The sequence below is a fragment of the Schistocerca gregaria genome, chromosome 11 (assembly GCF_023897955.1).
Source record: "Schistocerca gregaria isolate iqSchGreg1 chromosome 11, iqSchGreg1.2, whole genome shotgun sequence".
Lineage (NCBI taxonomy): Eukaryota > Metazoa > Arthropoda > Insecta > Orthoptera > Acrididae > Schistocerca > Schistocerca gregaria.
The window spans coordinates 77,660,090-77,677,022 of record NC_064930.1 but is presented as its reverse complement, the minus strand read 5'-3'; the positions used below and the strand labels follow the sequence as shown (position 1 = coordinate 77,677,022).

The following is a 16,933-nucleotide window of genomic DNA, read 5'->3' as shown; positions in this document are numbered from 1 at the left end:
GTCTGCCTGTATTATTGTTCTTTTTCAGGTCTAATATATAATTTTTAACAACTTTCAACATAAAGTTCATACATTTTTCTGATATTTCAAATCTGGACTGTGGAATTTTGTTTAGCATTATCATTATGTACGTAGTGAATTTGAAAAGCTGGAAAACTGTTAATATGATTGATAATAACTTGTTTACTTTGATGAGAGACTTTTTCTTAACTAAGGTACTTTCCCCTTTGATCTTCCAATAGCAATGACCACTATTCACTTTTTAAATATTCTACCAAGTCCACCACTTGATACAACAAATGTGTCCAGGAAAAAAAGTTTACATACATTTAGTATTCTTACATACATGTAGTATTCTTCCACCCCTTTGTAAGTGGTACTCGTTTGATGGTTGTTCCTCTATTTTACTACTGCCACAAGGCCTTCCTACTGATACATTATACTGGTGAATTAATCCACTCAAGTGAGCATTTTGTTTGCTATAATCTGACATTTTATAAAATTATTCAATTCAATCTCTTTATTCATCCTTTAACAATATACATTGTATGGATGCAGTCAATTACAATATAGTTTCTCACATTTAATTTGTTTCAAAAACTTGGATAATAAAGACAAATATTTTATGTCAGTATATATAAATAAATTACTTTTCCATATTCAGATATTCTTCAATGCTATAAAAGCTATGTGTAGTAAAAATTGTTTAAGATCTACCTTGAATTTACAAAATTCTTTAACTTTCTTTATTGTAGAAGGTGATGCACTTAAAAGTATTTTGGGCTGGTAGCTTACACCTTTTTGGTAGAGTGCTTCTTTAGGTGTCTCTGTGAAAATCATCCCTGTTCCTTGTTGCATGGTTATGAACCCGATTATTTAATTTTGAGTATTCCAGGTGAGTTTTCAGAAAGATGGATTGTCCGTCCTCTCCTGATAGATTATGAAAACACTTCAGTCAGTACTAGCAATTTTTATTTATGAACTTTGTGCCTTCTACTATTTCTCCATTCTACTTTTTGTAGGTCTCACCTGAATTCCTTAAATATTTTGCACAAGCATGTTTTGTTGATTGACATCTTTCTAATCTCACTTGAATTTTCTTCCACTTCTGGTTTTTGTGGAGTATTGGAGATAGTTTCTTCTGTGTCAGGCATCGGTGGTCTGTGGAGCATCAACTGGCTTACTATTGTCTTGGTGTTCTGCAGATTTTGAATGATTTGTGTGTCCCTCATTTTCTTCTGAAAAGAGGTGTGTCTTGTTTAATGAATAAGCCTTCTGCTGTGATAATAATTTAGGAAATAATGACTAGGCCTAATTTTTAGTTCATTAAAAATTCAAACTATGACGCATTATTGATTTTGGACCTACTTGATTGGCCATTCTGATAGTATTGATGTGTTTTGTATTCTAATGTGTATAGGCCTTGGGTGAAAGATGTAGCAGTCACTAGTCACATCCATATTTTTCCATTTAGCATAAAAGTGATCATCTTATGAAAAAATGTAAAAAAGTGAACAATTAGACCAATCTGCAGTTTTGCCAATGGCAAAAACACTAGATTCAAGGTGTTTTTGTTAATAGGTCAAAATGTGTATGCAAACTGCAGTAAAGCAAGACAGCATTAGCATAATAAGTAAATATTTTTCAGACAATAATAAGAAAGTAAGTTACTTTGCAAACATAGAAAAATAATTTAAAAATTTATTGCACTCTAAACTCCTTTAGTAATCTATTGCTTAGGTTAACTTACCTTCTGAGTTGATTTCACTGCTGATGTGTAAACGTAACTCTTTGTACAATAATTCTTCACCAGATAATGCTTTTCTATTGGCGTGATTGTTGAGACCGGTTTTCCGAACAAAGCTTGACTTAGACCTCTTGACATCAACATTTTCTAATTTCACTCAGCAAGGCAAGTAACTGGTGAACTAAAATGGAGCTAGGGTTTGGATCACATTTGCACCTAACAAAAAACATGGTCATATGTTCATATATGGTGTTAAGTCATTTTCATACAAGAAGTTAGACAACTTTGATTCTGAACACGTCACATGATGTCGAAGGTGAGGAATATATCAGAAGTGAACATTACATTTCAGGCATGCAACTACTGAAACTTAATTTCCTGACCAGATAATTTGGCCGTATGATGTACTGCCATCATCCAAGTGAGCTGACAAACTCATGCTATGACACACTCAAGCACTATGCTCAACATGAGCTGAAGTATTACAGAACTGTTCTATGTCACAAAAGTCTCCTGGATGATCCTTTTTCCTTTCATCTGCCTCCTATGATTATTTGATGTTATAAACAGTTGCTGAATAAATGTACACAACTATGCTATTTACTTATCATTCTCTTCAGATTTATTAACACTAGATTCAGATTTGATGATAAGCATGATTGTAGTGCATTAAGTTCAGTTTTGTGATTCAGATTGGTAAGTTATATGGAATTATGAGAGCTCTCACAAATTCACTAGTGACAAAGGCTAACGTAATAAATATGCATCCTGACTGTTCAATCATGACTTTGGACTGTATGTGCTGAATTTTAACTGCGGATGGAATAAGATGAACAATTTAGTTTATGAACTGTTTGAAAGCTTGTCCCCCTCTAACTCGAACTTTTTCCCACAACGTCTGTATATAGCTGTGTAGCACAAAAATGACCAAATAGCAAAATACTAAGCCATTACATTTTAGTTATTAATGTAAAAGACAGGAAAAAACATACAAAAATAAAATAGGTAGGGAAACTATCGTAATTAAGTATAAAATTGTGAGTACTGTTTTATGATATGGAAGTTTTCCTGTGCACTGGGATTTCCAAAGTCTACCAAGAATTTTTTAGAAAGTCACAGTTTAATGAATTGAATATTTTTTATGTGACACATTAATTTAATAAAAGTAAGTATACAGTTTTGGAAACATAAAAATTGGGGTTACAAAATTGTAAGAGTTTTTTGTGGAAAGTATTACATTTTGAAATTGGCACAACCTAGAATACAAAAACTTTGTATGCAAATAACTTGTGAAATATCTATCTTTTGGGAAAAAATGAAATATATCTTTGAAAGAGGAGACTGATGGTTTTCAAATAATGTATGTCAACATTAAAACAAATAATTTTAGTGAGGTTGAATTTTGAGATGCACAGGGATCCAAGGTACTGTAAACTATGGCTATTTCTTTAAATAAAATGTTTCTACATAAACTATTTATACTGTTGTCATCAGATTGTAAATTATCCTAAGACTAATGAAGTTTAGTGGAATAGTGCCTGAATAAGAATTTGTCAATTTTGTGTATATATGGTGTATGCATACAGTAGGGAAAAAAAATTATTTAAGGATAAACACTATAGCAATTGTAGATATTTCATCTTACTATGTCTTGAGAGTGCTGTAGCTTCAGTTTTTCTCTCAGAAGATGACTGAAAGGAATGTGATTGAAATATCTGTTGAAGGAATTTAGTTCCAGAGAGTGCACACCTGGAACTTAATGGATCATTGCGAAAGTAGAAAGGTGCACGTATCCTAATAGATTGACAAAAATCTCTTCCTTACAGCCAAACTATCTGTGGACTTAGCATCTGCAACAGCAAGGATGAGTTATCAAAATCTAACTATAACTGTACCAGAGCCATTAATAGCAGACAAAATCGTACGCTGCTCATCCGTAAACAGTCTCCCATGCCATCTGCACCTCTGACAATGGCCACTGTCTGGCACGTCTTTAATCACCCAGTATCACCCTGGCATTGAGAAGCTCAACCACATTATCCAGTAGGTTTTTGAGTATCTCTCAGTGAAACTGAAAAGTTAGACCACTGAAAGTCCAGAGTAGTAAAAGAAAGCATTTTAAATGAAATATGGTGCCATGGAAAAATGTTAAAAATTAAATGGGCAGATAAGATTTTAAATGGATGGAAAGAATTACTGCCAGCACAGTTTCAAAATTATGTTTGTGCTTGGTTAATCATTCATTTACATCTACATGATTATTCTACAATACACAGTTGTGTGTTTGGCAGAGGGTGTACAGACCCACATTTCATGACCATTTCACTTGAGAATGGGAAAAACGGACAACTAAATATTTCCATTTGACCCCACATTTTGCTCTCTCTCTCTCTCTCTCTCTCTCTCTCTCTCTCTCTCTCTCTCTCTCTCTCTTAGTTGTGGTCATTTCTCCCTCTGTAGATAGGAGTCAACAAGATATTTTTGTGATTATTGAGTTTCTCCTGGCGTATTTGATAATCAAAATATCTTTGGCGATCATACATGTCGCCATCATCAGGTGAACTGACAGACTGAGCTCCTGTGAACGTGCCGGCACGGAGAACCATCGCAATCTGTTCCACCACACGACCGTGGTGCAGACAGCGGAGGTATCACGTCACGGGCAGAGGGTATTTAAATCAGCCGCCACCACAACCAAACCCAGTTCCCTCTGAGCAGCCATAGCATACGGATCTCTGTGCCGGCACGTTCACAGGAGCTCAGTCCGTCAGTTCACCTGATGATGGTGACATGTATGATCGCCGAAATATTGTGCCCGTTGGACACTGTTGACTGGCAGTACACCCGTAGATATTTTGAAGATATTTTTGAATTTGGAGGAGAAAATTGGTGACTGACATTTTGCAACAACATCTTGCCACGACAAAAAACGCCTTTGTTTCAGTAATTTCAACCTTAACTTGCTTATCATATTGGTGATGCTCTCTCCCATATTTTATGATAATACAAAACCAGGTGCTCCTCTTTGAATAGGGTTATCGTCCTCTGTCAGTCCTGTCTGCAAATGATTCCCTACCATGCAGCAGTACTTTAGAAGAGGACAAAGAAACATAATGTAAGCACTCCCTTTAGTAGATTTGATGCATTTGTTAAGTATTCTGTCAATAAAACGTGGTCTTTAGTTCACCTTCCCCATCACATTTTACACTGAAGAGCCAAAGAAACTGGTACACTGGCCTAATATCGCATAGAGCCCCGGCGAGCACGCAGAACTGCTACAACACGTGGCATGGACTTGACTAATGTCTGAAGTAGTGCTGGAGGGAATTCACACCAAGAATCCTGCAGGGGTGTCCATAAATACATAAGAGTACAAGGAGTTGGAGATCTCTTCTGAACAGCAAATTGCAAGCCATCCCAGATATGCTCAATAACGTTCTTGTACGGGAAATTTGGTGACCAGTGGAAGTATTTAAATTCGGAAAAGAGTGTTCCTGGAGCCACTCTGTAGCAATTCTGGACATGTGCGGTGTTGCATTGTCCTGCTAGAATTGCCGAATTTCGTTGGAATGCACAATGGACATAATGGATGCAGGTGATCAGACAGGTAACTTATGTATGTGTCACCTGTCAGTCATATCTAGACATATAGTGGTCACATATCACTCCAACTGCACACACCCCACACCATTATGAAGTTTCCACCAGCTTGAACAGTCCCCTGCAGACAAGCAGAATCCATGGATTCATGAGGTTCTCTCCATACGCGTAGAAGTCTGTCTGCTTGATACAATTTAAAACTAGACTCGTCCGACCAGACAACATGTTGCCAGTCATCAACAGTCCAATGTCAGTGTTTATGGGCCCAGGAGATGCATAAAGCTCTGTGTCATGCAGCCATCAAGGGTACATGATTGGGCCTTATGCTCCAAAGGCCCATATTGATGAAGTTTCATTGAATGGTTTGCATGGTGACACTTGTTAATGTCCCAGCATTGAAATCTGCAGCAATTTGCAGAAGGGTTGCACTTCTGTCACGTTGAACGATTCTCTTCAGTCGTTGTTGGTCCTGTTCTTGCAGGATTTTTTTCTGGCCACAACATGTCAGAGGTTTGATGTTTTTACTGGATTCCTGCTATTCACATTACACTTGTGAAATGGCTGCACAGGAAAATCACCATGTCATCACTACCTCAGAGATCCTGTATTCCGTTACTCATGCTCCAACTGTAACACCACATCCCAACTCACATTAGTGATGATAACCTGCCATTGTAGCAGCAGTAACCAATCTTAAAACTGCACCAGACCCTTATTGTCTTATATAGGCATTGCCAACCCCAGCACCTTATTCTGCCTGCTTATATATATCTATCTTTGAATATGCATACCTACACCAGTTTCTTTGGCAGTTCAGTGTGTATGTGATAGTTCCAGTTTAAGTTATCTGCGATTGTAATCCTTAGGTATTCCATCAAATCAATAATCTTTAAATTTGTGCAATTTGTTCATGTAGTAAAAAGTTAGTGGAACTTTTTTAGTACTCATTTGGAGACCTCATTTTATATTCAGTAATTAAAACTTCCAGGCTAAGAGGCCATGGTCCAATAGTAGAAACACGCATGTTTCATTACCAGCTGCGGGCAACGAAACATCAGGGAGAAGTATTTCTACTATTGGACCACCACCTCTTAACCCAGAAGTTTTAATTACTGAAGACACCGGCCGTGAAATCCTACATGCTATCATCTTATATTGTTTAGGGTTGAGCTATAGGCAATGAACTCGCAATATGTATAGAGTGTGTTCCCCGCCGCCGTTGGATAAGCAGCTGCAGCAGCAAGTCATATACCCCTAGCTTACTTATTTGTTACATAGTTTAATTCTTAATTTCTTTGCATGTTTTTGGGTACTTGCATTGTTTAATTAATATATTTTGGGCATATTATAGTATTTGTGAGTTGTAGCATCGCGCCTTAGTACCTGAATAGTATAAGTTTGCGTAGTCGTCTGTCTTCTATTTTTGTTTTGAACGGCCAGTGTCGGTTGGTCACAGCCAGTGTGTTCCCTGCCACTGTTGGATAAGGAGCTGCCAGCAGCAAGTCGTATACCCCTAGCTTACTTATTTGTAACATAGTTTAATTCTTAATTTCTTTGCATGTTTTTGGGTACTTGCAATGTTTAATTCATATATTTCGGGCGTATTGTAGTATTTGAGAGTTGTAGCATCGCACTTAAGTGTTTACTTGGTGGATTCTTACTTAAATTGCGTGTGAGTTTCGTATAGGAGGTGTAATTTCGAGTTTTAGTTACTGTAATCATAAATTCAGGCAGATTGTACCGCAGTCGTTAGGCATTTGCACAGGTTAGTTGATACATTCTTTGCGTGTTTCGCTTGCGTTGTCTAGACACAGACTCGTGTTTCAGTAACTGTTGTCAAACATCGATTTGAATGGACAGGGACTGCGATTGCTGTGTTCGGATGAGGGCTGAGTTGGCATCCCTTCGCTCACAGCTGCAAGCGGCGCTGACTTCGGTCACGCAGCTTGAGGCTGTTGCCAATGGGCACCACTGTGGGGAGCTGGACTTGGGTATCACGGGGATGTCAACCTCGTCCCGTCTGTCACCAGATCGGACTGCCGCTGTGCTTGCTCCGGTTGCTGCGCGCAGTGGGGCTGAACCCTCGCCTGTGGCTGATTGGGAGGTCGTTCCAAGGTGTGGCAGGCAGTGAAAGACATCCCCGGAGGCTGATCAGAAAGCCTCCCCGGTGCGTCTGACAAACAGGTTTCAGGCACTGTCTCTGGCTGAGCCAGATGCAGCTGTGTGCCCTGTTTCAGAGGATCATTCTCAGCCTTCAAGGTCTGGGCAATCGCAGAGGGTGGGCTTATTGGTAGTTAAGAGCTCCAATGTTAGGCGCGTGTTGGGGCTAAGGAGGGGAAGAAATCCAGTGTCCACTCCGTGTGCATTCCGGGAGGAGTCATTCCTGATGTGGAAAGGGTCCTTCCGGATGCCCTGAAGATCGCAGGGTGCAGCCAGCTGCAGGTGGTGGCACATGTCGGCACTAATGATGTGTGTTGCTTTGGATCTGAGGAAATTCTCTCTGGATTCCAGCGGCTATCTGATTTGGTGAAGGCTGCCGGTCTTGCTTACGAGATGAAGGCAAAGCTCACCATCTGCAGCATCGTCGACAGAACCGACTGCGGACCTTTGGTGCAGAGCCGGGTGGATGGTCTGTATCAGAGGCTCAGATGGTTTTGCGACCGTGTTAGCTGCAGATTCCTTGACTTGCGCCTTAGGGTGGTGGGGTTTTGGGTTCCGCTGAATAGGTCTGGAGTTCACTACACTCAGCTGGCGGCTACACGGGTAGCGGAGGCTGTGTGGCATGGACTGGGCGGTTTTTTTAGGTTAGAAGGCCTCGGGAAAGTACGGGGTGGGCTGCAATGTCAAAGGGTGCATGGCAAATACAGGACGTGCTTGGATCAAGGAACAGTCGGAATTATAGTTGTAAATTGTTGTAGTTGTGCTCGAAAAGTCCCTGAGCTTCAAGCACTAATAGAAAGCACAGAAGCTGATATCATTATAGGTACAGAAAGCTGGCTAAAGCCTGAAATAAGTTCTGCAGAAATTTTTACGAAGTCTCAGACAGTGTTCAGGAAAGATAGATTAGGCAAAACTGGTGGTGGAGTGTTTGTGTCTGTCAGTAGTGGTTTATCTTGTAGTGAAGTCGAAGTAGATGCTCCATGTGAATTGGTATGGGTGGAGGTTATACTTAACAGCCGAACTAAGTTAATAATTGGCTCCTTCTACCGACCCCCAGACTCCGATGATACAATTGCGGAACAGTTCAGAGAAAGTTTGAGTCTCGTAGCAAATAAATACCCCACTCATACGGTTATAGTTGGTGGGGACTTCAACCTTCCCTCGATATGTTGTTCAAAACTGGTGGTAGGCAGAAAACATCTTCCGAGATTGTCCTAAATGCTTTCTCCGAAAATTATTTCGAGTAGTTAGTATACGAACCCACGCGAATTGTAAATGGTTGCGAAAACACACTTGACCTCTTAGCCAGTCAATCCAGAGCTGATAGAGAGCATCATGACTGATACAGGGATTAGTGATCACAAGGTCGTTGTAGCTAGGCTCAATACTGTTTCTTTCAAATCCATCAGAAACAAACACAAAATAATTTTATTTAAAAAGCGGATAAAGTGTCACTAGAAGCCTTCCTAAAAGACAATCTCCGTTCCTTCCTAACTGACTATGCAAATGTAGACGAGATGTGGCTCAAATTCAAAGATATAGTAGCAACAGCAATTTAGAGATTCATACCTCATAAATTGGTAAGAGATGGAACGGATCCCCCGTGGTACACAAAACAGATCCGAACGATGTTGCAGAGGCAACGGAAAAAGCATGCGAAGTTCAGAAGAACGTGAAATCACGAAGATTGCCTAAAATTAACAGACGTGCGAAAATTGGCACAGACTTCGATGCGAGATGCCTTTAATAGGTTCCACAATGAAACATTGTCTCGAAATTTGGTAGAAAATCCGATGAAATTCTGGTCGTATGTAAAGTACACAAGCGGCAAGACGCAGTCAATACCTTCACTGCGCAGTGCCGATGGTACTGTTAGCAACGACTGTGGTGCTAAAGTGGAGTTATTGAACGCAGTTTTCCGAAATTCCTTCACCAGGGAAGACGAATGGAATATTCCAGAATTTGAAACACGAACATTGGTAGCATGAGTTTCTTAGAAGTAGATACCTTAGGGGTTGCGAAGCAACTCAAATCGCTTGATACGGGCAAGTCTTCAGGTCCAGATTGTATACTGATTAGGTTCCTTTCAGATTACGCTGATACAATAGCTCCCTACGTAACACTCATATACAACCGCTCGCTCACTGATAGATTTGTACCTACAGATTGGAAAATTGCGCAGTGCGCACCAGTGTTTAAGAAGGGTAGTAGGAGTAATCCATCTAACTACAGACCTATATCATTGACGTCGGTTTGCAGTAGGGTTTTGCAGCATATACTGTATTCAAACATTATGAATCACCTCGCAGGGAACGATCTATTGATACGTAATCAGCATGGCTTCAGAAAACATCGCTCTTGCGCAATGCAGCTAGCTCTTTATTCGCACGAAGTAATGGCCGCTATCGACAGGGGATCTCAAGTTGATTCCCATTTCTAGATTTCCGGAAAGCTTTTGACACCGTTCCTCACAAGTGGCTTCTAATCAAGCTGTGGGCCTATGGGGTATCGTCTCAGTTGTGCGACTTGATTCGTGATTTCCTGTCAGGAAGGTCGCAGTTCGTAGTAATAGACGGCAAATCATCGCGTAAAACAGAAGTGATATCAGGTGTTCTCCAGGGAAGCTTCTTGGGACCTCTGCTGTTCCTGATCTATATAAATGACCTGGGTGACAATCTGAGCAGTTCTCTTAGGTTGTTCGCATATGATGCTGTAATTTACCGTCTAGTAAGGTCATCCGAAGACCAGTATCAGTTGCAAAGCGATTTAGAAAAGATTGCTGTATGGTGTGGCAGGTGGCAGTTGACGCTAAATAACGAAAAGTGTGAGGTGATCCACATGAGTTCCAAAAGAAATCCGTTCGAATTCAATTACTCGATAAATAGTACAATTCTCAAGGCTGTCAACTCAACTAAGTACCTGGGTGTAAAAAATTACGAACAACTTCAGTTGGAAAGACCACATAGATAATATTGTGGGGAAGGTGAGCCAAAGGTTCCGTTTTATTGGCAGGACACTTAGAAGATGCAACAAGTCCACTAAAGAGACAGCTTACACTACACTCGTTCGTCCTCTGTTAGAATATTGCTGCGCGGTGTGGAATCCTTACCAGGTGGGATTGACGGAGGACATCAAAAGGGTGCAAAAAAGGGCAGCTCGTTTTGTATTATCATGTAATAGGGGAGAGAGTGTGGCAGATATGATACGTGAATTGGGATGGAAATCATTACAGCAAAGACGTTTTTCGTCGCGGCGAGATCTTTTTACGAAATTTCACTCGCCAACTTTCTCTTCCGAATGCGAAAATATTTTGTTGAGCCCAACCTACATAGGTAGGAATGATCATCAAAATAAAATAAGAGAAATCAGAGCTCAAACAGAAAGGTTTAGATGTTCGTTTTTCCCGTGCACTGTTAGGGAGTGGAATAGTAGAGAGATAGTATGATTGTGGTTCGATGAACCCTCTGCCAAGCACTTAAATGTGAATTGCAGAGTAGTCATGTAGATGTAGATGTAGGTGAGAAAAAACAGGTACAAAATGGGTCAGTACTTCTTGCCTGTGTATGCTCATATCTGACTGTTACCAGAACAAGAGTAAGCTCTAAAAATTCTCATTTATTTTGTGACAAGTGAAAATGACCCTGCAGTCGAGATATAATGTATGTCTGTTCAATACCAAAAGAAATATGAATGGAAGAATAATAAAGAAAATGCTAGGTCACAGCCACATAACAAAGAGGACTGTGTTATGTCACAACCAGGAGGAGGAGTGATGTAATATCCAGAGAACACATTAGTGCATGGAATTATTAAGAAGCTCATTTGCCACTAGTGCAACCTTTAAAGCAATTAGTTCTCTCTGAGCAGCAAAAACTGTGGCTAGTTAGTAACAATAGACAACTTCCTCTTCTTGAAGATTATCACACATAAACAGCAATTACACAAACATTTTTAAGACAATGGAATATATTTCAGATCAAATGCGTCACATACAATTACAGGCACAACTCCCCTATCATTCCCCAAGTGACTCATAGTGTATGCTACTAGCTTTGAGCTAAATTGCTACAAACCTAACTAGATAAAACTGAACTTTTTTTTTTTTTAGAATCAGCAATCTGTAGTAACTGAAATTAGCAAAGCTATTTTTAGTTTCTCTGTTAAAATATTCCCTTATGAAACTTTAGTTTTCTCTTGTTTAATAACTTCTGCACTTTGTCATTCTCCATTTTGCAGTAGCCATGTAGTGAATTGTTGGCACTTGTCCACACAAGGATCTCCCCAATTCTGCTTATGAATTTTGGTCACAGACTTCTAACAAAACTCACCACTGACCGCAATGCAATCAGTAATTAATGACTTGCCACTCAGAATCTGGTGACTGGTGCTGCTTTGGAGAGGTACAGGTGGCAGTTCAGGTACACTAATTGTTCTGGTTGTTATGGTAGTCCTCATTTTCCAACCCACTGTGTGTTTCCCACAATAAACTGCCTTAAAAAAATACTGACAACATACCCACAAAGTGAATAAAAATTTAGGCATTCTCATTAATAAAACTTGTATTGAAACACAAATTAAAATACTGTGTTCAGTCATCAGCCTACTTATGTCAATAAATGCCTAAAAAGGAAGTAGCTACATATCCCAATATGCTTGCTACAGATTAGCCCTCATAATCACAGACGTGGATATCAGCTTCATGTGCACACCTTTGACTAGCTGGGAATTGGTAAATGTGAGCTTTACAGTTCTTACCATAATTGGCACAGACTATAACAGACTAAAACATTTAGAAACTAAAAAATTTTGTGTAGAGCAACATATGGAAGCATGTGCCACTGAACTAAAGCTAAATGATGGCACTTTCATAATTGTAACAGTGTATAGGCCCCCCTCAGGGAATTTCCAGCTATTTCTAGAAAACTTGGATGCTTTGTTGTGCTATCTGTCAGACAGGGGGAAGCAAATTATCATTTGTGGGGATTTCAATGTTGATTCCCTGAAAGAGTGTGATAGGAAGAATGACCTTGTAGTATTACTCAGTTCTCTCAATTTGAGCTCCGTCATTGATTTTCCTACTCGGATAACAAAGAACAGCAGGACATTGATAGATAACTTTTTTATAGACAAAGATAAGTTTAAGGACATAAATGCTTATCCTGTTGAGAATGGTCTTTCAGATCATGGTGCACAGCTAGTTACAGTACATGGCATAGCTCCATGCAGTATATCAAATCAGAATTTCAAAGCAGTGCGTTCAATTAACAATATGAATACTGCAAACTTTAGGGAAAGACTAAAGGAGCTAGACTGGGATGAAGTGTATATGGAACCTGATGCAAACTTGAAATATAACTTATTTCACGATTCATTTTTAAGGGTATTTGAAAATTGTTTTCCCAAGAAAACAGTGAAACATAATTCCAAGAAAACATATAAAAAACCTTGGCTAACTAAAGGAATAAGAATATCTTGCAACCTTAAAAGAGAACTGTATCTAACAGCTAGAGGGAGTACTGACCCCGAAATTGTTCAGTATTATAAAAACTATTGTGCAGTACTAAGAAAAGTTATTAAAAAATCCAGAAGCATGTGTATGATGTCTGAGATCAGTAACTCTGATAATAAAATTAAAGCAATTTGGAATATTATTGAAAGGGAAACAGGGCAACCAAGAGCACAGGAAGACTTTAGTGCCATAAAACTGAATGACAAGTGTACTAACAAACAATCTGAAATTGGAAATATTTTCAATAATCATTTTTTAAATGTTGTGGAGAAAGTAGGATCTAGATCTTCACTAGAAGAGGCAAGGCTTCTAATAGAAGAGGCCATACCTGTGCAGTTTGAAACAACTGTATTTCCACGAACCTCTCCCTCTGAAATCAGTAAAATAATAAACTCACTGAAAAGTAAAAGCTCTTACGGAATTGATGGCATTTCCAGCAAGATACTTAAAGCTTGTTCCCCACAGATAAGTAGGATTCTCAGCCACGTATGTAATACCTCTTTGGAGCAGGGTGTTTTCCCCGATAGACTGAAATATGCCATAGTAAAACCATTTCATAAAAAGAGGGATACGTCGGATGTCAACAACTATCGCCCAATCTCTCTTCTGACAGCTCTATCAAAAATTTTTGAGAAAGTAATGTATTCAAGAGTAGCCTCCCATATATGTAAAAATAAAGTACTAACAAAATGTCAGTTTGGTTTTCAGAAAGGCTTTTCAACAGAAAATGCTATATACGCTTTTACTGATCAAATATTAAATGCTCTGAATAACCGGACATCACCTATTGGTATTTTTTGTGATCTGTCAAAGGCCTTTGACTGTGTAAATCATGGAATTCTTTTAGATAAGCTAAATCATTATGGTTTGAGGGGGGCAGTGCACAAATGGTTTAATTCATACTTAACTGGAAGAATGCAGAAAGTTGAAATAAGTGGTTCATGTAATGTTTATACAACAGCTGATTCCTCAAACTGGGGGGCTATCAAGCACGGGGTCCCACAGGGTTCGGTCTTAGGTCCTTTACTGTTCTTGATATACATTAATGACTTACCATTCCATATTGATGAAGATGCAAAGTTAGTTCTTTTTGCTGATGATACATGTATAGTAATAACATCCAAAAACCAATAACTAAGTGACGTAATTGTAAATGATGTTTTTCACAAAATTATTAAGTGGTTCTCAGCAAACGGACTCTCTTTAAATTTTGATAAAACACAGTATATACAGTTCCGTACAGTAAATGGCACAACTCCAGTAATAAATATAGACTTTGAACAGAAGTCTGTAGCTAAGGTAGAATTTCCAAAATTTTTAGGTGTGTCCATTGATGAGAGGTTAAACTGGAAGCAACACATTGATGGTCTGCTGAAACGTCTGAGTTCGGCTACGTATGCTATCAGGGTTATTGCAAATTTTGGTGATAAGAATCTCAGTAAATTAGCTTACTATGCCTACTTTCATTCACTGCTTTCATATGGTATCATATTCTGGAGTAATTCATCATTGAGTAGAAAAGTATTCATTGCTCAAAAACGTGTAATCAGAATAATTGCTGGAGCCCACCCACGGTCATCTTGCAGACATCTATTTAAGGATCTAGGGATCCTCACAGTAACCTCACAGTATATATATTCACTTATGAAATTTGTTGTTAATAATCCAGCCCAGTTCAAAAGTAATAGCAGTGTGCATAGCTATAACACCAGGAGAAAGGATGATCTTCACTATGCAGGGTTAAATCTGACTTTGGCGCAGAAGGGGGTTAATTATGCTGCCACAAAAGTCTTTGGTCACCTACCAAACAGCATCAAAAGCCTGACAGATAGTCAACCAACATTTAAAAATAAATTTAAAAAATTTCTAGACGACAACTCCTTCTACTCATTGGCTGAATTTTTAGATATAAATTAAGGGAGGGGGAAAAACTAACTTAAGAATTAGTGTCATGCAATATTTTGTGTAATGTAATATCTTGTACAGACATCTTTCATTAACCTGACACATTCCACATCATTACGAAGTGTCGCATTCATGATCTATGGAACAAGTATTAATCTAATCTAATCTTATCTAATCTTGACAATTGTTCATCACTCTAAAAGTGATACACAACTTCTAAATGTCGCACATATCTCAGAGGCTACATGTGGCACACCTCTTTGCTTAAAATATGGCTGCTGGAATTTTTTCCCCTCTTTAACCTCTGATATGCCATCAATAAAATTCAAGTACTCAGAAAACCTATTTTATTACCAAAATGCCCTATCCATAAAATGTGGCACTCAGTGAATTGAAATTAATCTTGATGTTGCCTTGAAGCTTCTCAACAGCTTGACATACTGTCATTCAAGCGACTTCTTCAGTTCAGGAAAAAGATGGAAGATACTTGGCACTGGGTCTGGACTGTATGACAGGCAATTGAAAATATCTCATTGCGTCCTTGACTCATTCATCATGAAATCAGTTAAACCATATTACAATTTTGTACACTGTTCACAAACAATGCCATCACTTAGTTTTCACCATCCATTCAATTCATTCTTTGATGAATTTCTGCTGCACTGTTCCCTTCTGGTTGCAGGAAATGAACAACGGTTTGCAATTGGAACAATTAGAGTTTATCACAGGATTCTTCAATCATTATCGTGATTATACCAAAAAGCAACATTCTGAACAAGTCACTTAAGTCACATTTACTCACATTTTTGTGTGTGTGTGTGTGTGTGTGTGTGTGTGTGTGTGTGTGTGTGTGTGTGTGTGTGTGTGATTTGGATAGTTGGTAGCAGAGCAAGAGATAGAGTAAATAAAAACAAATTGCATAAAAAGCATTTGCACAAATTTGATGCCTCACAAGTGAAAATATTTACGCATTCCAGGATCACATAAAAATGTGACGTCAGACTTCCCAGTTGTTGTAGCTTCTTCTGCAACAACCTTCTGCATCTATGCAACATTTCAAGGACAATGAGTGAAGCTATATGAAGAGTGATTGGTTTTCCAAGGAGGTTGGAACAGGAGACAAAATGTCTGAGTGCGTGAAAAACACATGATCATGAAGTGCTTTGTGTTTGTTTGTGATACTTTCATAAATGTGGAGAAAAGAAAGTTTTCAGGCTCTGAATGATCATGCGGTGACATCAGTTCATTAACAGTTATTTTGTACAAAGATGGCACCGTAACAGCTTCGTCTTATGCCTGCATCATGCAGTTCAGTACCTTCTGTCACAGTGGCAGTTCATCACTCTCTCTTCCGACAGCAAAGGCCGTGCCCGTATTACTGAAACAATAAGGGTATTTTGCTTGTTCCTATTAATTTCCAGAATTCTGTAAGGCACGTCATCAGCAACTATTCTGGTTAACTAAATTTTTTAATAAACTGGAGAGAAGCATCAAAGTTGCAATACTAATTTCCTTTATTACTTGACAACTGCTTACAAACTTAAGCTCATTATCAAATTGTCTCACAAAACAGAAACTAATTAGAAAGCACTTTGTACATTACAAAACTGGCACAGTATGAAGATAATCAATGGTAATTGATTTACACATAAACTAATCAATAACAAACATTACGACAGCCGTATGAATGAATGTTCATTGTAGATAAATACACCTTTTATATAAAGCAGTACACAACTGAACTTCGTTGACCCAACATACATCAAAGTGTGGAAAGGAATTAGGAAGACAAGGACAGTGGGCGCTTATTGGAAGTGCACTATCTACTGAGCAGCTTTATTTTTCGTATTTTTTTCAGTTTTGTATAAAGTGGCTGGCCACACATGTAATAACAAGCATTACAAAATACATATCTCAAATACAAGCAAAAATATTTACAAGAAGATATTTAAGCTACAGATTGTAGCAGAAGCAAAAGGGTGTATATATGTCGTCATGCCAGCACCATATTG

The 16,933-nt window shown here is 38.6% G+C and overlaps 1 protein-coding gene across 1 annotated transcript in view; it reads left to right on the top strand.

The window, feature by feature from the left end:
* The window catches only part of LOC126295032 (plasma membrane calcium-transporting ATPase 2-like), a 606,942-nt gene that overhangs the window by 167,993 nt on the left and 422,016 nt on the right, over positions 1-16,933 (top strand). The window contains exon 7 of the mRNA XM_049987282.1: positions 15,899-15,987. Within this exon, the coding sequence (XP_049843239.1) occupies positions 15,899-15,987 (89 nt within the window). The remainder of the gene's footprint in view (positions 1-15,898; positions 15,988-16,933) is intronic.